General features: G+C 46.3%; 1 protein-coding gene across 2 annotated transcripts in view; it reads right to left on the bottom strand.

Annotated features, from left to right (window-relative positions):
• Positions 1-25,948, bottom strand: part of ABR (ABR activator of RhoGEF and GTPase) — a gene marked incomplete in the record, with an annotated part of 275,581 nt that overhangs the window by 179,372 nt on the left and 70,261 nt on the right. Inside the window, 1 exon segment of one of the 2 annotated variants that reach the window (XM_074263807.1) lies at positions 22,865-22,993. Within the exon segment in view, the coding sequence (XP_074119908.1) occupies positions 22,865-22,925 (61 nt within the window). 2 annotated transcript variants of the gene reach the window in all.

The following is a 25,948-nucleotide window of genomic DNA, read 5'->3' as shown; positions in this document are numbered from 1 at the left end:
GAGGGATCCAGCTTGTTCTCTTCGGCCACGGGGGAAGCAGGAGCAGAGGGAGACATTTACAGAGAGGTAAGTTTAGACTTGAAGGCTATCCTAGCTGTCCCAAGAAAGAACAGGCTGACAGGGAGGCTGCCTTCTCTAGGGGCCTCCAGCGGAGGCTAGATGACTAGAAGTGTTAGAGCAGGGACTTGAGATTACTTCCAACTCTGAGTTCTGAAACCCAAAATGCTCCAGTCCCAAGATTTCTAATTTAACCCCCAGCACCCAAGAGCAATCGGGCATGGGAAGGGCTGGGCTACATGACCAGCCACATGAAGGAGGAGCAATGACTAGCTCTACTTTCTAAATGGAAAAAGTAAATCTTCTGGAAATTCTAGGTACCGGTCATGGGATGGGGGCCGCCCCACTCTAATGCTCACATGACCATGCCGAGACTTCCCCAAAACTGTCCTCCTTGGCGGCAGGAAGGTCAGCATGTGATCCCCCCAAGAGAGAAAGGGAAGCAGCGGCCTTCTGATGTTGGCAGCCCCCACGCCCGCCCCCCGCTTCCCCAGATGTCCAAAGACCAGCCAAAGATTTTGGGAAGTGGAGTATTCTGACCTCATCACCCAGCCCCTGCTTCCTTGTACTCTTTCTGGTGGCAGATAAAAAAGGAAAAAAAATCACAGAATTATCACTTCAGACTGGGGACGGGTGATGAATAACAATCACGATGATAAAAATAACAGGACCATATTTCGAAGGTACTTTGATATTTTCTTAACAAAACCCTCCAAAGTCAGTCCTTTCTGACAAGGCCTAGGATTTGACTGATGTGGGGAATTTCCCTACGTAGAAAGCGGCTTTATTACAGAAGGGCCCTCGAAGGCCATCGAATCCAACAATCTCATTTTACAGGTGAGGAAACTGAGGCAGGGAGTGCCAGGGATAAGAGATGACTACCAGGGATGTAGATCTTTAGCTCTTTAGCCTGTCCTTCACTGGGTCTCATCTGTAAATTGAGAGAGTTAGACAAGATGACTTCCAAGATCCCTCCCGGCTCTAGGGTCAGATCTATAACCCTCAGTTTCAGACAGGGCCATGCTTTGCTCACAGAGCCACCTGTGGGTCTGAATCAGGACCTGAACCAGGTTTTCCTAAGGGGAAGAGGTGGACAGTTAGATAGAGCCATAGTGGATAGAGCACTGGACTGGAAGATTTATCTCCCTGAGTTCAAATCTGGTCCCAGGCATTTACTAGCTTGTGTGACCCTGGGCAAGTCACTTTATTCTGTTTTTTTTTTGGGGGGGGGAAAGGGGTTGTTTTTTTTCCACTTTATCCTGTTTGCCTCAGTTTCCCCATCTGTCAAATGAGCTGGAGAAGGAAATGGCAAACCTCTCCAGTGTCTCTGCCAAGAAAACCCCAGACGGGTGAAGAGTCAGAGGGAACCAAAAACAATGGAAAAAAGAGTTGTAGCAAATGTCATAGAGAATCTGAAGCCAGGTCCCATCCTTAATAAGTTTGGGGAAGGGAGCAACCTCTCCTTTATCACCCAACCCTTACTTCTTCATATTCCTTTGTGGAAAGATTAGAAACCCTGAATTACAGCCTGAAGCCACAAATAATTCCCAAGGCAGAAGACAAAGGAGAGCCCCTCAGCAGGGCTGGGGCTGAGCAGCAGCAAGGCTAAAGAGGCCAGCCCCTTTGGGAAACATCCCTGGGAAGGGTCAGGGGTAGGAGGCTGCCAGGGCTCAAAGAGCGAGACAGAGGGTACAGCTGTTTCCCATTAGTCCAAGGAGGGAAGGGAGAATCTAATAATGATGATGATAGTGATAAGAACTGGACAGAAGGTTTCCTTATAATAGCTTATTATAACATAATAATATTATGTTATTATATTATACATAAATTCTCAGATGGAACTTTAGGGCCTTGTGGGGCACTCAGTGACTTGTCCAGGTTCACCTGGCCAGGATCTATCCAGAGTGGAACTACAAGCATGGTCTTGACTCCAAGCTTTTGCTCTCACTGTTGCCAAATGATAATGATGGAAGCTAGCACCTTAAGGTTTGTCAAATATGACCTCATTTGATCCTTATGCCCAACTGGTCCTTGGTCCTATTATTATCCCCATTTTACAGATGAGGAAAAGAAGAGCAGCCTACTGAGGATCCTTCAGCCAGAAAGTACATGAGGCAGGATTCACACTCAGATCCACCTGACAATAAGCCAAGTGCTCCTTCTACTCTGCTAGGCTATTCAGCTGCCCAGGCTCACACAAATGACTGAAGGAGAAGCTCGGGGCTTCAATTCCCATCCCAGATGGAAGAGGGGATGACGGGCTGATGACCTGAGCCAGCCAGGGAACCAACGGCAGGTTAGCTCAGCATTCCCTGCTCACAAGTCAGCAGGCAAGTGAGCCGAGAAACAGAAGCAGGGCTGCCCTGACGGTGTGAGCGGGCCAGCTGGGAGTTCTGCTGCAGATGGCACTCAGCCCGGCCCGGGATTAGCAGTAATGGGAAGAGGCACAGCCAACAACAAGTGCTGAGTCTGGCAAAGGGAGACAGGATCATAGCAGCAAAGGTGCTGAGCGGGAAGGGGCCACGGGGAGGAGGGGGCGTCCAACCAGCCTAAGATGGGGAAACTGAGGCCCAGAGAGGTTCCTGGACGTGTCTAGAATACGCACCAAATGGCAGTCCTCGCCTCCAAATCCCCGACCGTCCAGTTTGTGGTCATGGGGAGGAGAAAGAACCAGAAAAAATCCCAGGAAGGCTTTGAACACTTTTGCAACGAGAAAGCAGTTTCAAAAGGAGAACAGGTCACATGCTCAGCTGAAAAGGCCCTCTCACCCTCAATCGCTTCAGAGGAGCCCCATGACACAACATCAAACTCCAGGACTTTGACCCCGCTCAAAGATGACAAAGGTGCTGTTTGAGCGGGAGGGAGTGGCACCCGAGGCCCACTCTGCCCACCCAGAGGGAACCAGGCGGTTCCTCAGCATTGGGGCTTTTAGGGCACTAGGGGACCAGAGGATGAGTGGACCGCAGATCTGGAGCTGGAAGGGACACCTGAGGTCACCAAGTCTGGCTCCCAGCCTGTTCCCTCCTTGCCCTAGTCCCTCGTTCCTCACTCCCCCACCCCATCCCCAGCTGCCATGTGGAATTTCACTTTAGTCATTCACAGATGATATTTTTAGTTCCAAAGTGTTTTTTCCTCTTGCATCAAAGGTGCCAAGGAAATGTGAATTTTCACAACTACAGGACAAACAAGTCACCTGGCTTGGTAAAGGGCCACTGCAATGTGCCTGCCAACCGCTATGCCAAGGGAAGATGGGTGCACTGCTCTGCCTTGGGCCAGCCCACTATTTCAAAGTTCTAGATTCGAATCTCACCTTTGCTGAGAGGTCACCTTTGTGACCTTCTGCAAATTGTTTAAGTTTTCTCAGCCTCAGTTTCCTTATCCGTGAAATAAAGGTTCTGACCTCCATGATCTCTCTTAAGTCACTCAACCTTTCTGGGCCTCAGTTTCCTAATCTGTAAAATGGAGGAGAATCAGACTCTATGACCCCCATAGTCCCTTCTCACTCTAAATTTATGATCCTATTATTCCAACTCTGACTCATTCTCCCTGATACCCTGAATAATCATTTGCTCTCCCTTAGCCTCAGTTTCCTCATCTGTAAAAAGTAAAAAAAAAAAGGAGGGTGAAGGGGTTAGCCTAGACCTCTGAGATCTCTAAGATCTAAGCTCTACAAAAAGGAATATGAGCTGCTGGGATCTAGAGTCAACTTTAAACTCAGGAGCTCCTAGAATCCCAAGTATTGAAAAGGACCTCGGAGATCACCAAATCCAACCTATGTTGTCATTCCCCCTATCCCTGCCCCAGTCTTTGCCCAAAAGCCCTTGTCCAGAGACAACCAGCGGCTTCCTGACCCTTCTATGTGACCTCATCCTGGCAACAGATGGACTGTGAGTTGAGTGCAGGGGTCCCAGCGGTGGAGATGGGAGACACAATGTCATATGCACAGAACTGCAAATAGGCCATTGTAGCTGGATTGTAGAGAATGAGGAGGCTGGAGAGGGAGCAAGCAGTGAGATTATGAAGAGCTTTCAATGCCAAACAGGGGAGTTTATATTTGCCCTTTTTATATTACTCTGGGGCAAAAGGGAGCCACTGCAACTGATTAAGAAGCAGAGAGACATGACCAGACCTACAAATTCAGGAAAATCACTGAAGGGGTTTATTCTTCTGTGACTGCTCATGTCACACCCTTGGGTGGCCCATCTGTTTTCTCTCTCTGGCTGTACATGATCCTCCTCCAATGTCGGGCTGGGCCCACGTCCAACCTCTGTTTCCAGGTACATACCTTGAGAATGTCTTATCTTTACTTCTGACATATAGAGTAATGCTCTGCCCTCAACCCACTGTGTAACACATCCTTCCAAGAAAACAATCAAGAATGAAAAAACAAACAAAAACACCTTGTGAGTTCCAAGAAAACAATCAAGAATGAAAAAACAAACAAAAACACCTATTTGGGATCAATTTTTTTTTCCTGAGGCAATTGGGGTTAAATGATACAGCTAGGAAGTGTTAAGTGTCTGAGGCTAGATTTGAACTCAGGTCCTCCTGACTTCAGGGCTGGTGTTCTATCCACTGAGCTACCTAGCTGCCCCCAGGGATCAACTAACTCTTAATCAATGATATAATCTATGATACACTGATCCTGTTGTGTTCCCAAAGGCATGATCCCCACAGCAAAGGACTTGGAGACTAATCAAGAGCTTTGGAATCCAGAGTATTGAACACACATACCCAAATACACAATGGACTGAGCACTGATCCCCTTCAGATGGGCTCCAAGCTCTTGTTGAGGTGGCAAGTAATTGGAAAGGAAGGATGTCTATCATCTGGGGAATGACTAAACAAACTGGAACTTATGATTGTGATGGAAGACTATTGTGCTATGAGAAATGACAAGCAGGATGCTTTCAGAAAAATCTAGGAAGACTTATATGAACTGATGCAAAAATGAAGTAAGCAGAAATCAGGAGAGTACCATACACAATAACAGCAACATTATAATGATGATCAATTATGAATGACTTAGCCATTCTCAACAATACAAGGATCTAAGACAATTTTAAAGGACCCCAATAAAAAATTTTTATCCACCTCCCGAGAGAGAACTGATGAATTCTGAGTAAGGATTGAAGCACACTTATTTTTCCCCTTCTTTTTTTGTCATTTTCTGTGTATGTGTTTTCTTTTGCAACAGAGCTTTATATAATTTCACATTTATGATAGATATTATACGGTTTGCCTCTTACAAGAGAGGGAGAAAATTTGGAATGCAAAATTACAAAAAAATGTTAAAACTTTTAAATGTATGGAACTATGCCCAAAAAGCTATCAAACTGTGCATACCCTTTGATCCAGCATTGCTGCTATTGGTCTTATATCCCAAAGAAATACTAAAGAGGGGAAAGGAACCCGTATGTGCCAAAATGTTTGTGGCAGCTCTTTTCGTAGTGGCTAGAAACTGGAAGATGAATAGATGTCCATCAATTGGAGAATGGTTGGGTAAATTATGGTATATGAAGGTTATGTAATGTTATTGCTCTGTAAGAAATGACCAGCAGGAGGAATACAGAGAGGTTTGGAGAGACTTACATCAACTGATGCTGAGTGAAATGAATAGAACCAGAAGATCGCTGTACACTTCAACAACAATACTGTATGAGGATGTATTCTGATGGAAGTGGAAATCTTCAACATAAAGAAGATCCAACTCACTTCCAGTTGATCAATGATGGACAGAAACAACCACACACAGAGAAGGAACACTGGGAAGTGAATGTAAATTGTTAGCACTGCTGTCTATCTACCCAGGTTACTTATACCTTTGGAAACCAATACTTAACGTGCAACAAGAAAATGGGATTTACACACATATATTGTATCTAGGTTATATTGTAACACATGTAAAATGTATAGGATTGCCTGTCATCGGGGGGAGGGAATGGAGGGAGGGAGGGGATAATTTGGAAAAATGAATACAAGGGATAATGCTTTTTTAAAAAAATTACTCATGCATATATACTGTCAAAAATTATAAATAAAATTTAAAAAAAACTTTTAAATGTATCTGGAAAGACTCAAACAGAAAACCATTAACAATACAATACAGTGGGCTCATTAAGTGCTAAAGGGTGTGGCACAGGCTGTGGGTGCTATAGGCATCAAGAGAAGGGGGAAATCATGGAAGGCTGAAGAAATTTAAGAAGGCTTCATGAAGACAGTAGGACAGTAGCTAGGTCTTGAAGGATGGGTAGCAGTGGAAGAGCCAGAGGAGAAAAAGAAGGCTGTGCCATGTTCGGCTAGGGGGCAGGTCCAAAAAACAAAAATGTTCATGGGATGTTGGAGGGAATAAGCCTAACTAGAAGAGGGAAGACTAGGGAGAGCATCTATTGAGTACTTACTATATAACAGGCACTGCACTAAATACAAGAGATACATATGCAAGCAACACAACAATTCTTGCCCTCAGAGAGCTTATAGTCTAACAGGAAAAAAAAGTAAGCATAAAGGGGAGTGCAGCAGCATTGTTTGGAAATAATTAGGGCAACAGTGTTTAGAATAAGTTGGAGAGGGGAAAGCACAGACAAGTGCTATTACAATGACCTAGGTGAGCGAGCACTCAGGAGGACCAGGATTAGGCTGGCCATGACCACTGTAGAATCCCAAGCCTGAAACACTTCTGACTTCCACTGTGGAGCTCCAGTTTGGGTACCTTTTCCCTAGCTTTCTCCTCCTCCTTTCCAGCTGGAAGGAGACAGGCCAGGGATCAACCAGCTACACTTGGCACGAGTTACACACTTTTCTTACAGCAGCTCTGCAAATATCACAGACGGAGAACAATCCTAGGCTTGGACTGGATGAGAAACCAGTTCGATGATAAGCCCCTGAAAGGGGGACAGAGGCTTCTGAACTGACGGCAGCCACATGCTGAGTTCGGCTGTGCCCTTCGGCCACGGTGCCGAACAAACCCTTGGCAGGGCACTCAGGCATGGCTGCGTGGAGATGCCAGCTGGTCCCTCATTAACCCCCTCAATGATGCACTAGAAAATTAACCATGAAAGCATTCCATTCCATTAACACTGATGCCATTTGGGAGTGGGAAGGGAGAGGAAGGGGGCGTATGGCACTATCTGAATCCCATCTCAATCAGCAATAGAGGGCTCTATATACCTATGCACACAGAAAGGCACAAAAGGAAAGCGTGGGCTCTTTTCGCTTAGTTATAGTGACTGGATGTGGGTGGGGGAGGGCAAAGAAAGCCATCAAGTTCTCCCTTCCTCGGGGGCTGTTGGGAACAAATCCCTGTTCAGAGAACTAAGGGGTAAAGGAAAGGGGAATCATGGAGGCAGAAATGAAAAGGAACTTAAAGAACCCCCTCATTTTTCAGATAAGAAACTAAATTGACTTGCCCAGTGTCACCAAGGGAGTGAAAGAACTGGGATTTGAAGCTGAGGATTGACTAGAGCCAAGAGCCTCTTCATCGTACAAGACTGCTTTCATATATTGGAAAGGAGGTAACGAACATGTTCTTGGCTTCCTGGGAATCTTGAAGCTGCAGGAGGTTTGAACTAGCTCCGTGCCAAGGGCCGGTTACCTGGGAGATGCCATCACCATTCTTCGCATGCTAAGGTAGCCACAGGTTGCCCTTGTCCCTCATCCCTCAGCCACTATGAGGAGTCCAAATTATGAGAAGAAGGAGAAGGAAAAATAATTTGATTTTAAGCTCTCTGGAACCCTTGGATTAGACCATAGGAATACAAGTTTAGAGTTGGAAGGAACAGTGGAGGTCAGCTAGTCCAATGCAAACCTTAGAAAGCACTATGTAAATGACAGCTAGGTGGCGCAATGGATGAAGCACTGAACCTGGAATCGGGAAGATCTGAGTTCAAATGTGACCTCAGACATAGACAAGTCACTTCAGTGTTTGCCTCAGCTTCCTCATCTGTAAAATGATCTGAAGAAGGAAATGGCAAACCATTCCAGCGTCTTTGCAAGAAAATGTCAAATGGGGTCAAAGAGTCAGACTGAAATAAATGAATAACAATAATAGCAAAATACCAACTATTAGTACTAATATAGTGGGGAAAGGACAATCCCCTCATGCAACCCTGTTGTAAGAGCAAAAGAACTAACCGAGACTCAGAGAAATTAGCAAAAATCTCAGAGTAGCAAAGAAAATTCAAAAATCAGGTAGCACTAATCCAATCACCTAGCTGATATCACAAAAAACAGTTCAAATCCACTTACTTATTATATATTTGACTTGTAAAACAAGGGGGTTGGGCTAAATAACCGTGAAAATCTTTAAAGGGAAGTTGATTTTGCCTTTTTGCACATATCCAGTGCTCAGTGCAGTTCCTAGCCAAGTGCTTGTTGACTAAGGTCCTTCCAGTTCTGGACCCATGATCCCAATGAAGCCCTAGGGCTTTTTCCTGAAACCTGTTTCCCCATGGATCAGCTCTAGTGATTAGAAAATTCTTTAGAACAGTAAAGCTCAAAATTAGGCTCCCTTCTGAAGCCACAAAATAACTGTTCCCTCTTCTACCTTCAAACACTTAACCCATTATTACATCCACTCCCTACCAATTTGCTTTCCCTCCAAAACCTCCAATTCCCCCAACTTTTCTCTTCTGCCATCTTTTCCTGACCTCCAGAACCATTAGGACACTCTACTCTTGGATATACATTCCCATCACCACATTGTCTTTCTCAAAGTCTGGGGTTGGAAAACTGGACCCAGGTGTCCAGATACAGACTCATAAGTGGAATGAACAGAGTGATAGGGTCTGAGGGTACATTACAAATAGATGGGGATTCACAGTACCCACACGTACCATCCTTTCTTTCCCACGGAAGTTTTTGTATGATGAGGAGCTGATAACACGAGCTCCTGCCTCCAGAATCAAAGTGGGTGGCTGCCACCTACCAACCACTGAATGAAGGGAGGCAGCTCACACACAGTGAGTCATTTTCCCCCCACCTGTACAGAAATGATGGCTCTGGATGTTCAGGCAATTAGGAGATTTGCTTTAAAGTGGAAAGTTTAACCTAAAAACACCCATCTAAGGCTAATAGACACCTGCCATCAAAGCCAGCTTTCTCTGCATCCCAATTAAACCACATTCTATTTGTTTCTATTTGGTGAGTTATCCATAGAGCTCTGGATGAAAGGAGAATGCCTCCCTTTTGACAAACAAGACAGCAGCTTTGGGACTTGAGAATGATTGATTCAGGAGTAATAAGGACCTCGATTCAGATCCCACCTGTGACACAACTACATGAGCCACCTCATGGGCAAGTCATTTGAATTCTAGAGGCCTGTTATCTCATCTCTAATGGCTAAAGCCATGATGAACCAAGCAAGAGAAAATGAGAAGCTGGATAAAAATGGAGAGGATGGACCTAGAAGGGATGGGATAGATGTGAAATATGCCAATGAAAGAGAGGGGGACCTTATAGAATTATCAGCCTAAACCTGAATTGACCATGTAGTCAAACCCACTAATTTTACAGATGAGAAACTCGTAAGCATCAAGACAAATCAGAGTCTTCTACTTAAATCATACATCCTTTAATCCTGTCCAACTATCAGCATCCCGCTGAGTACAGTCCTAGTCGCTGAGAGTGAAGCCAGCAGACCAAATCATTCTTGAGCAAACCAAAAGGGTCAAGCCAAACCAACTGGGTTCCCACAGAGAAAACGGCAGTTTCCCAAGGAGGTCTCTTTTTGGCCCAGTTAGAAGTGCCACCTGCCCTCCCCACTCCTAGCTCAGCTCTGCACTAATAAAGCTTCCTCTATCATTAATATGCCCCTGAGAAGGCACAGACTGGGCTTCCAGACCAAGCCTACCCACCCCACCACCGGTCACCACTGACTACCTGATTGATGGCCAAGGGACCTCTTTTCTTGTTTTGCCTTTTAAAAACTGCCCAGTGAAATTCTAAAAGGCTGAGGGAGTAAGGGCTGGCAAGCTCTTCATGCGCCAAGTTCTTTCTTCCTCTCTGTATTAGAATATACTCCTTTTACTTCTTGGTCTTGGGCATCTTTAAAATCCAGCTTGGAAATCTCACAGCCTCCATGCCTCCTCTGAGACTCTTTCCCATATACATTGTACCTATTTTGTATCTACAGAGTTGATCACATGCTATCTCCCCTTTAGAATGTGAGCTCCTTGTTGTTACAATGTAATAATAATAATCTTTTTCCAGATTCTGCTCCCTTCATTTTGCATCAGTTTATACAAATCTTCCCAGGTTTCTCTGTAATCATTCTCTTCAGCATTTCCTACAGCCCAACAATATTCCATTATAATGCCAGACCGTCCATTGTTCACATATTCCCCAGATGTCAGGCATTCCCCTTCAGTTTCCCATTGTTTTCTATTACAAAAAGAGTTAATACAAATACTTCTCAACATATCTCCTCTTCTTCTATCCTTGCCAATAATATTTGCCCAGGGACAAAGAAAAATGAGGGCTCTTAACATGCTTGAGTCCTTCTTCTCTTGGGCAGAGGGAATTAAGTTACCCAGAACTTAATTTAGCATTGGTGCATCCTGGTGAGGGTCAGGGTGTAAGAAACAGAAGACAGCCTGTTTCCCACAAGGACCTTACACCATGTAGACAAGGAGACAAAACAGAAACAAATTTAGAATCACCTTTGGAAGCTCTTTATCTGCTCCCCAAACTGGGATATAGAAAAAAAGGCAGGGCCAAAGATGATTCCCAGAGACTTAGAGCCAGGATTATCATGTGTCTTCCCAGATCAATCAGGACTCTTTGGTGAAAACATTCAACCTCAAACCCTGGAAAAAGGAATCAGTAGAATTCCAGCCCTGAGGCTACAGAGTATCTGAGCTATCAAGATGGTCAAGGGTCTTGATATTTACTAAAGAGAAGAGAAGATGGGGGGAGCATATAAGAAGTGCTTTCATGTTTAGGTGCCCCTGGTCCCTTCTAGATCTGGCTTTCTGAGACTGATTGCCCTGGTGGAAGAAATATCCTTTGATCAGACAAGCCAACAATTATAGTTAATATTTCCATAGCCCTTGAAGTTTTACATGATACTTTACATACAATATTGCATATGATCATCATCCTAGCTTAAATGACTTGCCCACCAAAGCCAGGCTTACTCAGCTAGTAACTGTCAGAGGCAAGATTCAAATCAAGGCCATCTTGACTAAAAAAAGAGCACAGTGCCTGGTACATAGTAGGCACTTCATAAATGTCCATATTTATTTGCCCATTTATTTTTCCATCATACTAAACTACCTTCTGCTTCCACCCTAAGCATTCTGTTCCACTGTGAACAATTAGCTAAATTGTCTTCTGACAGCCCACAGGTTATCTCCTGACTCCAGGCTAGCCCCCAGCTATACACAAACTGTAGCACACAATTTATTTTGCAAGGGCAAACCACTAGATCTGATTATAGGGCATTGTGGATGCTTACGGTTCTTTTCCACGAAGTCACTTCTGTGGTCCAGGATACAATGCCCAGGCGGAAGGGGGAAGCCAGTTCCCTAATAGGATCAGCATGTCTAGCATCCTAAAGTAACTGGCTGCATCTCAACAGACCTAACAGTCCATCACCTTCCTGTCCACTATGGGCCCTTTCAAGGCCATTCCAGCAGGACCCAAGGACAGGGTTGGCCTGGAAAGGGAAGAGTCCTTTAAGGCCACAGGCTTCCTGGTCCATCCAAAGACTTAAAAGCCTTCTACATGTGCCTTTCCCACCACCTATAGTAAAAGGTTTGACCTACATTTCCAGGGCCACCTGGGAGTAGGATAAGTTTAGCAGAGACATAGGGGTTCTAGAAATTGGGACAGAAAAGCAGGCGAAGTAACTAGCCCCTTTTCACAAACCTAACTAGGTCACTAAACAGTGAGGGCACCTCCCCTTCCCCAGCCACTGGTTCCTCTGATACCTGGAAGCCAGCCCTGCTATATGGGCCCCTTTCCCAAGGGCCAACAGCTCTGCATTGTCTTTCCCTTGGGGGGTAAGAGTGGGGGAGAACAGGAAATAGTCCATGGAGGGGAACCAGAGCTAAGGTTTGAATGCTAATGTCCAGGCACCAGGAGCAGCTTCTCACAGTCACAGGAAAGCAAAAGCTCCCCTCCACCAAGTCATCCCTTCTGCAGAATGAGAAGCAAGGATTCCAAAAGGAAGATCACCTAGTCCAACCCCCTCATTTTACAGCAGAGGAAACTGAGGACAGACCCTAATGGAGAAAACAAGTTGCCCAAAGATGCCATGAGTAGTGGTTGGCTGGAAATTAATTTTCCTTTCCTCTTTAATAAAATATTTTTTAAACAAGTTACTGCTTTAATTGGGAACCATGCTCAAAAAATTATCAAACAGTGCACATACCCTTTGATTTGGCAGTGCTGTAATGGGTCTATATCCCAAAGAGATCTTAAAGGAGGGAAAGGGACCTGTGTGTGCAAAAATGTTTCTGGCAGCCCTCTTTGTAGAGGAAGAAACTGGAAACTGAGTGGATGCCCATCAGTTGGAGAATGGCCGAGTAAATTGTGGTATATGAAGGTTATGGAATGTTTTTGTTCTATAAGAAACAATCAGGAGGATGATTTCAGAGAGGCCTGGAGAGACTCACATGAACTGATACTAACTGAATGAGCAGAACTAGGAGATCTTTATTCACAACAACAAGATTATATGATGATGAATTCTGATGGACATGGCTCTCTTCAACAATGAGATGATTCAGGCCAGTTCCAATGATCTTTTGATGGAGAGAGCCATCTGCACCCAGAAAGAGGACTATGGGAACTGAGTGTGGATCACAACATAGCATTTTCACTCCTTCTGTTGTTTGCATTTTATTTTCGTTCTCATTTTTTTCCTTTTTGATCCGATTTTTCTTATGCAGCATGATATTTGTATAAATATGTTTACATATATTGAATTTAACATATATTTAAACGTGTTTAACATATATTGGATTACTTGACATCTAGGGGATGGGGTGGGGGGAAGAAGGGGAAATTTTGAAACACATGATTTTGCAGGGGTCAGTGCTGAAAAATTATCCTTGCATATGTTTTGAAAATAAAAAGCTTTTTTTTTCCTTCAATATCACCTCTCACTGATATACTCTATTCACTTTCTCTCAATCCTCTTAGGACCTTCCCCAAGTAGTCAAGAAAAACCAAATCAACACATTGGCCAAGCTTGAAATTGTAGCCCTTCTTCCTTGGGCCCATCTCTCCATCATGCCATAGGAGACTAATGGATAAGACCAATGACAAAGCCTAAGACTTTTTGTCTATTTCCTTCACTCATTGACTCTGCCATCTGTGAAAAGATGATACTGGACTAGGTGGTCTCTAATAAGGAACCTTAAAGCTTGAAAATCTATATAGTCTTAGGACCTCTCTGAGTCTCAATTTCCTCATCTGTAAAATGAAAGGTTTTGAATAGATGAACTCTCGGGCCCCTTCCAGCTCTAGGCTAGCTTATTCGGTGAGCCCACTAGGGTTTAGATCTTTCACTCTACTTTTTCCTTCCAGTTTGGTTACAGACATGTGTTGAAGGGTTTTATCTCCCATATTAGACTGAAGGCAGGGACTGTATCTTAAATCTTATCTATATACTTCATAGGGTCTAAGACGAGACCTTGCACATTATCATTCAGTCATTCAACTCTAGAGCTGGAGATACAAAAACAGAACAGCCCTTGACCTCAAGAAGGCTGCATTTCTTTGTAGGAAATAACCAACACAAATCTAAGTAGGTGGGAAAGAATCACAAGGTCATGGGGGGCTTTGTCAGCTCACAGGCTATCTCCAGACTCCAAGGCAGGGGTAGAGATGCATTGGGGAGGGTGGTTTATGAAGGGCCTGCAGGAAGAGATGACCCTTGGGCTGGGGCTTTGAAGAATTCTAAGAGATGGAGGTGAGGGGGCCATGAATCCCAGAAATGGAGGCCGTGGTCTGTGTACACAGGGAGATGGGAGACATTCTGGGAGACAGAATATAGAATGTGAGAAAAAGAGAGCTAGATTTGTTGTTCCACAAATATTTTGCACCAGACCCCATTGTTCCACTCGCACATCTACCCCAGGACTTCATCACCTCTGGACTAGGTTATTGCAAGGGTCTCCAGCTGGGTCTCTTTGTTCCAAGTCTCCCCACCCCAGTGACAAAATGATGTTCCTTAAGTGAAGCCCTTCCCATGTCACTCCCTAATGGCTCCCCATTGCCTCTAGAACAAAAGTTTTCTGTTTGGCTTTTAAAGCTCCTCACAACCTGGCCTCAAACTACCTTTCCAGCCCCATCGAGGATGCATCCAAGCTCCCCTTCTTTCTTTTCTCCCCACAAGACATTCTAGCCACCTTGTGCACTGGCCCTGCCCTTTACCTTCTTCTCACCCCTTCGTCAAAGACTCTCTTTCTTTAATACAGATGTAGCATCATCTCTCCCCATTCCCTCCCCAACTTCTGGTGCCCTCCCTTCCACACTACCTAGGTGGTTCTATGGCTATATCACCAGACTTGGAATTAGGAAGACCGTTTAATCCAAAAGCAGCCTCAAAAACTTAATAGCTATGTAGCCCAGGACAAGTCACATATCTAGTGCCTCAGTTTCTTCATATGTAAAATGAGAATAATAACAGTGCTCACCTTCCAAGGTGCTCGTGAGAATCATGGTATCGGGTACATTTTGTTCATTTGTTTCAGTCACATCCAACTCTTTGGGACCCCATTTTGGATCATCCTGGCAAAGATACTAGAGGGCTTTGTCAGTGTCTCTTCCATCCCATTTTACAGATGAGGAAACTGAGGCAAACAGGGTGAAATGGCTTGCTCAGAGTACACAGTTAGTGTCTGAGGCCAGATTTGATTCAGGTCTTCCTCTATCCACTTCACCACTTAAATGTCTCTGCCTGGCACACAGTAGGTACTTAACAAATGCTTGTTGACTAACTTATAATTGTATCCCTAGTGTCCAGCAAACCTGATAGTCTATAGTAAATATGTTTGTATCTCTAAGTCCTGAGCACAGTAACTAGTAGGCCCTGAACAAATGCATGCTGACTCCTGCTTCCAGTCACCCATGGGTATTCTCCCCCTTCTTTTCCTTAAACAAAGGCCCTGGTTAAAATCTTTAATCCAATGCCTTGGCTATGGCAGGAAAAGCCAGCTGCTCCCCAAAAACCCTATCCTTGGCAAGCCTGAGACACTAAAGGCTCCACTACCGCTCTATTTGACCCTAGGAAATGCCAAGGGGAAAAGGAAATGGGGTCAGCAGAGGCAATAGTACTTCTAGCACTCAAGAGCAGCCTGAGCCTGGAGCCTGGTTTCTGTGGCACAAAGAATCGCTGCAAGGGAAGAGCCAGGATACCAGAGGAGGTGGGATGTGGTAGGCCACTGGGCCCCACCACTGGGATATTTCCAGCCTACCACAATGACTGGCCTGGAGTGAAAACCCTGAGCACTCCAGAATAGCTCCAGAGTCACCTGTTCCTGGCTGCTGAGCTCATCGACTAGCACACGCTGCAGAAATCCTTGGAGGGGTATCCAGCCCCACTGCTGGTGGGAGCCACTGCCAAGTACAAGCACGGAACTCTACTGCAAACCAGCCTTCACCTGGGCCTTCCTTGTGGCCAGGCCAGCCCACTATACCAAGCAGAGAAGAGGCCAAACTAACAGGCCAAGAATGGCTAGGATTTCCTCCTCTCCCCTGCAGCCCCCCTTCCGATGGGGAGTCTGGCTCAAAGGATCCCCCTCCCCAGGCTCTGCAGCGGCCCTTCCTTCCCTCAAGCTCATCTCCATGCCTTTCATCTCTATTTTCTAATAACGAGGAGGAGGATGGCAGCTCGGACATCTCCAAAGCCCCTTAGAAACATTAATTACAGCACTGCAGCCTCCATCACAGAGAAAGAGCACGGGGCCAATGAGATCCGGAGCTCATCCACTTCAGATGGGAAACAAAAGCAATGAAGCACTTAGCAAGAATCCTGCCTCTGGTGTCAGGGGATCAGGCTTACTGAACCTCCCTGGACCTCAGTTTCCTAACCTGTAAAATCAGTGGATTGGGTTATAAAATATGGGGGGAGAGTTGTATATGTATCTACATACATACATACATCCAGCTGAAGTCCATTCCAGCCCCAGATCAGGATCCTATGAAATCTCCCAAGACTCTAATCTTAGAGTCAAGAAAAGTGAGGTTCAAATCACGGCTTTAGACACTTTCTAGCTGTGCAACCTGGACCAAAGCACTTAATTTCCTAATTCACTTGAAACTGGATGGTCCCTGAGATCTCTTCCTGGCCTAAGGTCCTTAATTCTCTTTCTCTCTGGGGCCTAAAGACTGTGCCAGAGCCAGAGGTCAGCTACTGGCCTTTAAGGAAAGCATTTCATGGGGGTCAACGCTGGCTAGACATGGAACCAAGCAAATGATGGGTTTGGATCCCATCTCTGCCCCTTAAGAGCAGGGAAACCAAGAGCAGGTTACTTCATTCACATTTTATGAGTCTCAATTGCTTCATCTGTAAAATGGGGGGGGGGGAGAACTGGCTCTTTCAAGAGCTATGAAAATGTGAGCTATTATTATTGTAATTAACCCCCTTCATCCTCTCAGTCTCCACCCCCATATCAAGTATATTCTTGCTACTCCCCACATCTGTGCCTGTCATTTTTTCTTGGGGAAAATTAAAAAAAAAAGTTCAGATGACTAGATGAATCTTAATTCTGTCTTCCCATTCCTGAAGCTCTAGAAGCTGAGAGAAATTTTGGCTGATGCTGGAAAGAAGGAATAAATTACTATGGCTATTCACAGAACAACAAGACATCCGTCTGAATCTGTACACCAAAGTTTTGGGAAGGAGGCACCTCTCAACACCCCCAAAGTCTCATCAGGGACATGACTCTGTTTGTTATCACCTGGCCTAGGAATTGAAATGGGGATGGAACCAGAGCTATTAGGAAACACATCTGTGCTTCTTTCTTTTCTCCTCGCAACCCACAAAGAAATGAAAATCAGTTCCATGGATGCTCCCTCAGAGCTAAGGACAGAGGAGTGCAATTAGGGTCAGAACTAGCACCCAAGGGATGGGATCATGAACCTAGGAAGGGATCTCTGAGACCATTTAGTTGGATTTACAACTGATTTACCCAAAGAGTGGGGGGGATTTGAACCCTGACCCTCTAACCCCACAGCCAGGGCTCTTTCCACTGTCCTACATTGCCTCTCCAGTCTAGAAAGGTAGGTAGCATAGTGGTCGGAGCACTGAGCCTGAAATCAGGAAGACAGGAATTCAAATCTAGCCTCAGGTATTGTTTGACATTGGGGATGTCACTTATAATTTGTTTGCCTCAGTTTCCTCAACTGTAAAACAAGGCTAATAATCACATCTAAGTCCCTGGGTTGCAAATAAATAAATAAGAACTATTTACAAAGTGTTTGGCACAGGACTTAGAATTAGATTATGAGCTCCTTTCGGGCAGGAACTGTTTTTGCCTGCTTTTGTATCCTCAGCATTTGGCACAGTGCCTGACACAGAGGAGGGTCTTATTGACTGGCTGGCAGATAGTAGGCACTACATAAATACTAGATGGTAGCAGCAGAAGTAGTAGTAACAGTAGCAGCAGCAGCAGCAGCAGCAGCAGCAGCAGCAGTAGTAGTAGTAGTAGTAGCAACAGCAGCAGTAGTTGTAGTAATAGTAGCAAGAGCAGCAGCACTAGTAGTAATAGTAGCAACAGCAGCTGCACTAGTAATATAATAGTAGCCCAACAATTTCTGAGCTCCCCACTCCAGGCTACTCTAGAACAAGCAAGAGAACTAGATGGGGCTATTCCTTGTTCTGTGGGGGCCCACACAATCAGAACAGAACAAACAATAAATGACTGACTGAATGTTGACTAAACAAGCAGCTCGACACCAGGGAGAATCCCAAAGCACACTGGGTAGGCCTCAGTTTTGCCACATGGCCAGAGAGACCAAGGGAAAGATGGTTAGCTGTGAGTAGAGTCAGCCATGCTGAAATTAGATCCATGCTTTACAAGCCAATGTGGACAGCTGCAGAACCAATATATTGGACCAGGAGAGGTCCATGATACTCCAAGGACTTGCTTTGAGGAAGCTTGTGCTTCTCCAGGACTAACATGACTGCCCAACTCATAAGACCAAAGGTTTAGAGTTGGAAGGGACCTAAGAAGTCAAGTCTAAGCCTACTCATTTTACAGATGAGGAAACAGACTGAGAGAGGTTAAATGCCTTGTCAAGAATTAAAAGCTGGTTAGACGGTAAAAGTTAAATCGAAGTCTTTTCTGCTCTTAAGTAGACACATATTACAAGTCCATGGTGCTCTCCTGTTGGCTATCAGAGGGTGCCTACTCTCATTATACTAGACAGTCCTACTCCCCTTAGAAATGATTTTGAGTAGGAGCCTGGTAGCACTGGTTTACAAGATGGGGCTTAGAGATCATTTAACCCAATCTCCTCATTTCCCAGAATGAGAAGCAGCATGGTGGCTAGAGTGCTGGATTTGGGAGTTTAGAAGACCTGCAGAGTAGCTGTGTGGCATTGGGCACCTTCATTCCCTGGTCTTGGCCACCATGCCTCTTCTCTGTCTGGCTCCCTCTCCCAATAGTAATCCCACAATCTCCATTTTGAGGCAGGACCCAAGACTAGTCATCCATCCTTTTCGGGATTTCACCACTATGACCTTGCATGGTTACTAGTCTCCATCCAGATTAAATGTCCTCATCTGTGGACAGAAGGGAAGGGGAGTTCCCCGTCCTGGATCTCCCCTATAGAAGAAATCATAGATCCAATCCAAAAATCAGCATTATCATTGCCACAGAAGAAGAAGCTGAGCCCCAAACTTGTAACTTATTCAGGATCACGTAGAAGTAAGCTATACAGCCAGTAGTCAAACCCAGTTCTGTCTCCAAATCTTGTCTCTCTCACTAAAGTAGGCTACCTTTCTCTCTCTCTCTCTCTCCAAGAAAATTACATGAACTGTCTCCATTCAGTCAGGGGCCAACTTCCTGTGGAGTTGGACTTTTATACAGGCTTAAACACCCCAGAACTGGAAGTCTTGTAAGCAAGCAAACAGCTCTAAAGAGGTGGGACGACTTCCATTGAGCCACTGCCAGCCAAATGACAGCCCTTGTATTTGTTTTAATTTAGGTTCTTATGAAGAGGAAACTTCATGGCTAACAGCCCAAACATGATTCCGTAACAATTTCCCCAAGAAGCCTCATGCCGAGAACACAGTGGGGAGACTACTGCTGCCTCCGGGGAAGCAATTTTAGAAATTAGAAGCAGGCCCTCTCTTGGGTCAACCCACAGCCCATCACTCAATACTGAGCCTCCTAAGATCATAGAACTTTAGAGATGGAAGGGAACTAAGGAAATCGAACTCAACCCTCTTATTTTACAGAGAAAACAGGGGCCCAGGGAGGTTATAAATTTATAGATATAGAGCCAGAAGGGATCTGAGCCTCCTAGGATCATAGAACATTAGAGATGGAAGGGAACTCAGAAAATCTAACTCAACCCTCTTTTTTACAAAGGAAACAGGAGCCCAGAGAAGTCACATTTATATAGAGAGAGTCAGAAGGGATCTGAGCCTCCTAAGATCATAGAACATTAGAGATGGAAGGGAACTAAGGAAATCTAACTCAACTCTCTTATTTTACAGAGAAAATAGGGGCCCAGGGAGGTCACACATTTATAGATATAGAGCCAGAAGAGATCTGAGCCTCCTAGGATCATAGAACATTAGAGATGGAAGGGAACTCAGGAAATCTAACTCAACCTTCTTATTTTACAGAGGAAACAGGGGCCCAGGGAGGTCACAGTTTTATAGATAGAGCCAGAAAGGATCTCTCAAACCACAAAATCCAACTTCACTTTACAGACAAAGAAACTGAGGCATAGAGTAGTTAAGTCACTTAGACAAGATCACACAGCTATTAAGCATCTCAAGCAGGATTTGAACCCAGTTCTTTGGACTCCAAATCCAAAGCTCCATGCTCCTTCTGGAGTCTAGGGGCAGGCTCCAAAATCACCCGTGCAAGTTAGACAGATAGACAGATCTGTGGATAGACAGATCATACAATGAAGCTTTCTTTGATGAGTGTGAAGAATCCTATTCCCAGCTTGCCAAGGAAGTCAAACTAGGAAGAAGAGGATTGCTCCCTGGCTGGGGGAGAAGTCAAATAATCTCTCTAGGGGTTGGGGAGCTGCAGACAGAGGAAGAGTTCGCTGCTAGTGCTAACCACTCATATCAGGAAGGAAGGAAGGTTCTTTCCAGAGCTTCCCACGGTAACATGGGGGTCCATGAACTTTTTTGAAGAAAATATTTTGATAAATACTTCAATTCAATCCATTTCCTTAGCATTTCCTTTATGTAATCCTTCCATAAAGACAGAGACTAATCCTACAGACTTTATTCTGTAAACATTATTCTGAGAAGGGATACACAGGCTGTTCAAAAGAGTCCATGACACAAGAAGGGTAAGAATTCTTGACTTATTCCAACCCTTTCTGTTAGGAGATGAAGACACTGAGATCCAGAGAGGCAGGCAGGCATTATACTGAATGGAGAGTTGGGTTTGGAGTCTATCCTAATGCCCTTATCAGTTGTGAGATCCTGGGCAAGTCACTTTCCTCAACTTCAAAATGCGAATGAAAATAACACCCCACCTCTAAGGGCTATCGTGAAGATCAACTGAGATAATATTTGTAAAACACTTAGTAAAACGCCTGGCACTATATGCTATGTGGCTGTTACCTATTATTATTATCATTCACACACACACACACACACATGTATATATAGAATAGAATATCATCATATTATATAGGGGAAATAAAAGGTGACTCAGTAGTAGGTCAAGGATGCAGACCACCCTGGACTCCTGGCTTCCACTGTAATTCACATCTCCAAGAGGTTCTCAGGGTACCCGAGAAGCCACAGACAAGTCCCTCTCCCCAAATCTCTCATCTAGGAGCAAGAAAGGTAATCAGTGCTAGATGTGAAAAGAGTAAGAAACATTCAGAAGTATTGCTAACAGAAAATAATGAAGCAGTATCCTCACTGGTGTTTGGAATATCACCAGTATTCTCCCTGCCTGTGGGGACTGGAGCTGACTAGCTACAAGGTGTGTGTGTGTGTGTGTGTGTGTGTGTGTGTGTGTGTGTGTGTGTGTGTGTGTATAAAGACACATCCATTTGGCTACAGGCTCTGACCTTCATCCCATGGCATTGTGGTACTGGCCACTACCAGGGAGAAGAGGCCAGAGCAGATGGAGTAGAAGGTTTGGCACAAGATGGCCACTCTGGGGACCCTGCTTTGCTCCTTTGATGTTGAGAAAATGAATCGGAATGAGACATCAAGGAGTAGAGCGGGAGGAGGAGGAAAGCAAAGGAAGCAGGGAAAACTGAAGAACAGGAGCCCAAGGGGACGCAGAGGTCAGGATGGGTATCTTAGACACTGCAGGGAATCAGGGAACAAGACGCAGAGACCAAAATCATTATTTACTCTCACCCAGGAATGGTGCTGCTGATGTTGGGGACTTTAGGGTCCTTCTCCCCCTCTCAGATTCTTTCCCCCTCACACCCAGCCCAGAGGCTCATACCCTCTTTTCCTCTCATGGATCCTTATGGCAGGCTAGTGAAACCTATAGCCTCTCCCTCAGAAAAATGCTTTTAAAATAGCTAAAAGAAATGCCAAGTTTCCCTAAATGCTAAGTGAAAACAAAAATGCCATTTCTGTTGCCCAGTCGAGTTCATGGACCTTCTGAAATGGTCCATGAACCGAAGGTAAGAAACTCTGACAAACCACCCAGAAGATGCTGCTTCCCTCAGCCCCAGGAGAGAGCCCATGATGATGCCATCCATCTCTGCACCCAACAATAGAGCAGAAGCATATGTGTGGGCAGGACATGGGAGGAAGGGGATCACAGTGAAGTCGAACCAGAGGGAGCCACTACCCTACTCCTCCCTTCCCCAGGTGGCTCTGGGTCCTGTCCCCACTTTCCCATTTGGTTTAAGGTACATAATATTGGGGGCAGGGGTACTCTTCTCTCGGGGGAGAAGAGTAAACATAGGGAGGAGACATGTGTCTGAAATACTGAGAACTTAGTCCTCCCCCCTCCCATCTCGGTAAAACGAATAGGTGGGGCGGCTGGGCCCAGGCAGTACCCAGTGGGGACACTGACCACCAAGTCCTCAGGCCTGTAGTCACATGATCCCATGGGAATATTTTGTGGAGAGTGGGTGTAGTGGATCCATGAAATAGAATTCTGGGGAGGGCGGCTAGGGATGGAGGAGGGAGAAGGGACTGGCACAGGGTGATTACAGAGCTGGGGGTTCAGTATGGGAGCCCCAGTTGTTCCCCAAGATAACACCGCAGCCCAACCCCTCAGGTCTAGAACTCCTTTTCACCCAACATCCCCCTACTTCCACCCCCAAGATTCAGAAGACAGGAGCCCAGTCAGCAGGGGAGGGAGGGAAAGGGGCAGCAGCAGCTGGTACCACAAGGAGCAGGTGCCGCCAGGTGCGGGTACCGGGGCCAGGAGGGGCCCTGTCACTCCGAATCAGAGCCCCCTCCCCCCCACCTCCTCCCCACCTTCCGTCCGCGCCGGGGTTGGATTACACAACAGGTAGGGAAGAGGGGCGCAGAGCACCTGCTCTCCCGCCCGTCCGAGCCCGGCCCGCCGCCCTCCTCCCCTCGGCCGCAGCCTTCCCGCCCCGGCGCGCTCCCGCAGGGGTCGCGGTGCCGGCCTCGGCCGAGGCCTCCCCCGGCCCTCCCCGCGCCCGCACGTACTGCTGTAGAGGGTGTCGATCCAGGAGAGGCGCGGCAGGCCCCGGTGGCTGAGCGGCTCCATGCCCCGCTGCGCTCGCTCGACTCGTCAGATCGGAAACCCGACCCTCATTGCACAACAAAGGAGGGAGGAGGGAGGCGGGCTGGGGGAGGAGGGAGGGCCGGCCAGCAGCCGGGGAAGCTGAAGTTGCCGCCGGGGGCGGGGGAGAGGCCGGCAAACAGGTAGCAGGGAGGAGCGCGGCGGAGGCAGGCCGGGCGGCCCGCGGACCCCGCGCGAGCCCCGAGTGCGCCCCTGCCGCCCCGGGCTCCAGAAGCGGCTCCTCGGGAGCAGACGCGCCGCGCACTGCCGCTGGTCCGGGGACGGGCAACTTCCCCGGGGCTGCACCGCGTTGGGGGGGGGGGGGCGGCGGCCGGCGGCCAATCGCAGCGAAGCTCGCCCCGCCCCCAGCCCGTGGAGGGAGGGGGGAGCGGGAGGGGGGTTGGAGGAGGAGGGCTGGGGGGCAAGCCTCTTCAGCTGGAGGGCCCGGGGGACGCCGCCAACCGTCTGCTGACTGCCGAGCTGGGGGGCGAGGAGAGGCTTAGGGGAAGGCTGGCTTCCCCCTGCAGAGGCAGAGCCCCGGGGCTCTCCAATCTCCCCCAACCTAAACGGGTGCACCAAAAAAAAAAAAAAAAAAAAGTCTTAATTCGGAAACCCTGCAGTGGAGGTGGAGAGCCGGTGAGATGTGCGGGAGCGCGGGGACTGACACAGCGTCCCAGATCTGCAGCCGGAAGGGACCCGCGGAGGCCGCCCAACAAGCCCTCATTTTACAGAAGGGGAAACTGAGGCTCAGAAAAACGAGCCGATTCCTAAATCTGGAGAAACCTCAGAAGCCACCTCGCCCTTCGTTTTACAGAGGAGGAAACTGAGGCCAGGGAAGGTGAAGGCCCTTGCTCAAGAAGTGACGGTGAGCGCTCGGCAATCCAGCCAGGACAGCTGCCGTCCCGGCGGGTTCAAGCTCCAGGGGATCTCCTGACCGGCCCTCCCGGGCCTCCACACTGGGTTCTGGGAGGAAGAACTAGAGGAGGGCTGTCTGCATCAATTCAACACGGAGACAATGGGGGCAAGTGAGGTTTCCCTCCCGAGAACTAAGGGCTCCGGGTGGATTTACACAGGACGCTGTACCCCAGAAGGGCAAGTCTGCAGTAATTCCAGCCTCACCCTTTCTGGGGGTGAAAGGCTGGGGCGCCAGGTGCCCATTTAAGAGGGCGGATAGATCTCGATATAGATGCTCCCCAAAAGACCCTTCTGCCTTAACCCTCCCAGAGAGGGGACAGGGAGCTGGCCTCCAAGCCAGGAAAAACTGGATTTAAGCAAGGCCTGTCTCTGAATGATCTCGGGTAAACTTAGAGTGTCCAGACAGCTCAATAAAATGCTGCAGGGAAATTGCCAGTCTAAAATGGTGGAGGAAATTTCTGCCCTAAACCAAAGAAATCACAGGTAAGGGTTAAAACAAAACAAAAACAAAAACAAAAAACTTAATCACTCCATAGCCTCCTCTTATACCCAATTATCCAATCAGCAAGCATTTATTAAGTACCCGCTATACGCCAGGAGATACTATACATGTAGTATTTCCTGCTAAGTATTTGGGAGATAATATGACAAAAACAAAACAAACAAAAAAAAAAACCATAGTAATTAGTATTTATATAGTACTTTAAGATTAGCAGATATCCCATTTGCTCCTTACAACACTTCTATAAAGTAGATAAGGGCAGATAACATTTACCCCATTTTACAGAAGTGGAAACTCCGATGAAGTTATTCAATGAGTTACAACCTGGGCCAGAATCCAGGTAGCTAGGATGAGTTCAGATCCATCCCTCAAATACGATGATCTTGGTCAAGGTACTTCATCTCCAGTTCCTCAGTTTCCTCAACTGTAAAATGGGGTTAATAATAGCACCTAGCTCCAGGGAGTTTGAAGTCGACCTAGATAATTGTAAGGTGCTTAGCCTAGCGCCTGTCACACAACAAACAGACTCTTAAAATGCTTACAGCCTTTTCCTTTCTCCATTCCAAGGTTCTCTCTAGATCTACATCTCAGGGTGAATGTAAGCCCTGAGGGCAGGAATCACTTTCTTTTTGCTAGTGGTTCACATAAAGGGTTGTTGTTGACTCAACTCTTTAAGAGAAAACCATAGTCTATGGGGTTTCTATGGGGTTTCTCTAGGCATGACTCTGGAGTGCTTCGCCATTTCCTTCTCCAGAGGATTAACGAAAACAGATTATGGGACTTGCCCAAGGTCATACATCTCTGTCAGGCACAGCTACTAAATGTCTGAACAGAATTTGAATTCAAGTCTTCCTGACTTCAAGCCCAGCACTCAATCCATTGGGCCAACAAGCTGTCTCAGGTTTGTATATATGTTCGTTGATTGAGGAATGGTACACAACTCCAATCTGCTCCAAATTCTACGGCTCAGAGTGCCTTTCTTCTTTCTCCAGCTTGTTAGCTCTTCTAGCCCACCCCCTTCACTATTATTGTTCATTTATCTGGTAGAGAACCAATATGTTCTTTTAGAAGGCATCCCCAAGGATACTGACACATGACAGGCACTTAATGCTTGCTGATTAAGAGTGGAAAGAGGAAAGAAGGGTAGCTTTTAGGAGATGAGAAGGGACAGCATTCTAGGTTAGATCTCAGTGGGTCAAATAAGACTGTCTTTGGAAGAGAAATACCCTTTAGTATATATTGCTTTAAACATACAATATGTGACAGAAGTTCACAGTTTTATAACGTTTCCCCCTGTTCTTTGTATCTTAAAATATCTGTGTTTCTTGATTGTAAGATTATAATTTTTAAATTTTTTTGAAGAAAAGGATTCTCAAATGATAGTAGGTGGGTCTCATCTTGGTCCAAGAAGCCCCAAATCCAGCCAGAATAAGAGGAGTGGGATCTAAGCTAAATGGCCCTTGAGCTAACCTAGTGGCCAGAGGAGCTGGTCATACCCTGTGGGAGCTGTGAGCTCATAGATCAAATCCAGCTGGAGAAGTGGGAAGCCTAAAATGAACCTTATTGGTTGTTTTTCTTAACCACAGGGTGA

Source organism: Sminthopsis crassicaudata, chromosome 4 (assembly GCF_048593235.1).
Source record: "Sminthopsis crassicaudata isolate SCR6 chromosome 4, ASM4859323v1, whole genome shotgun sequence".
Classification (NCBI taxonomy): domain Eukaryota; kingdom Metazoa; phylum Chordata; class Mammalia; order Dasyuromorphia; family Dasyuridae; genus Sminthopsis; species Sminthopsis crassicaudata.
Note: the sequence above shows the minus strand (reverse complement) of the source record. Positions and strands in the feature narration are given on the sequence as shown.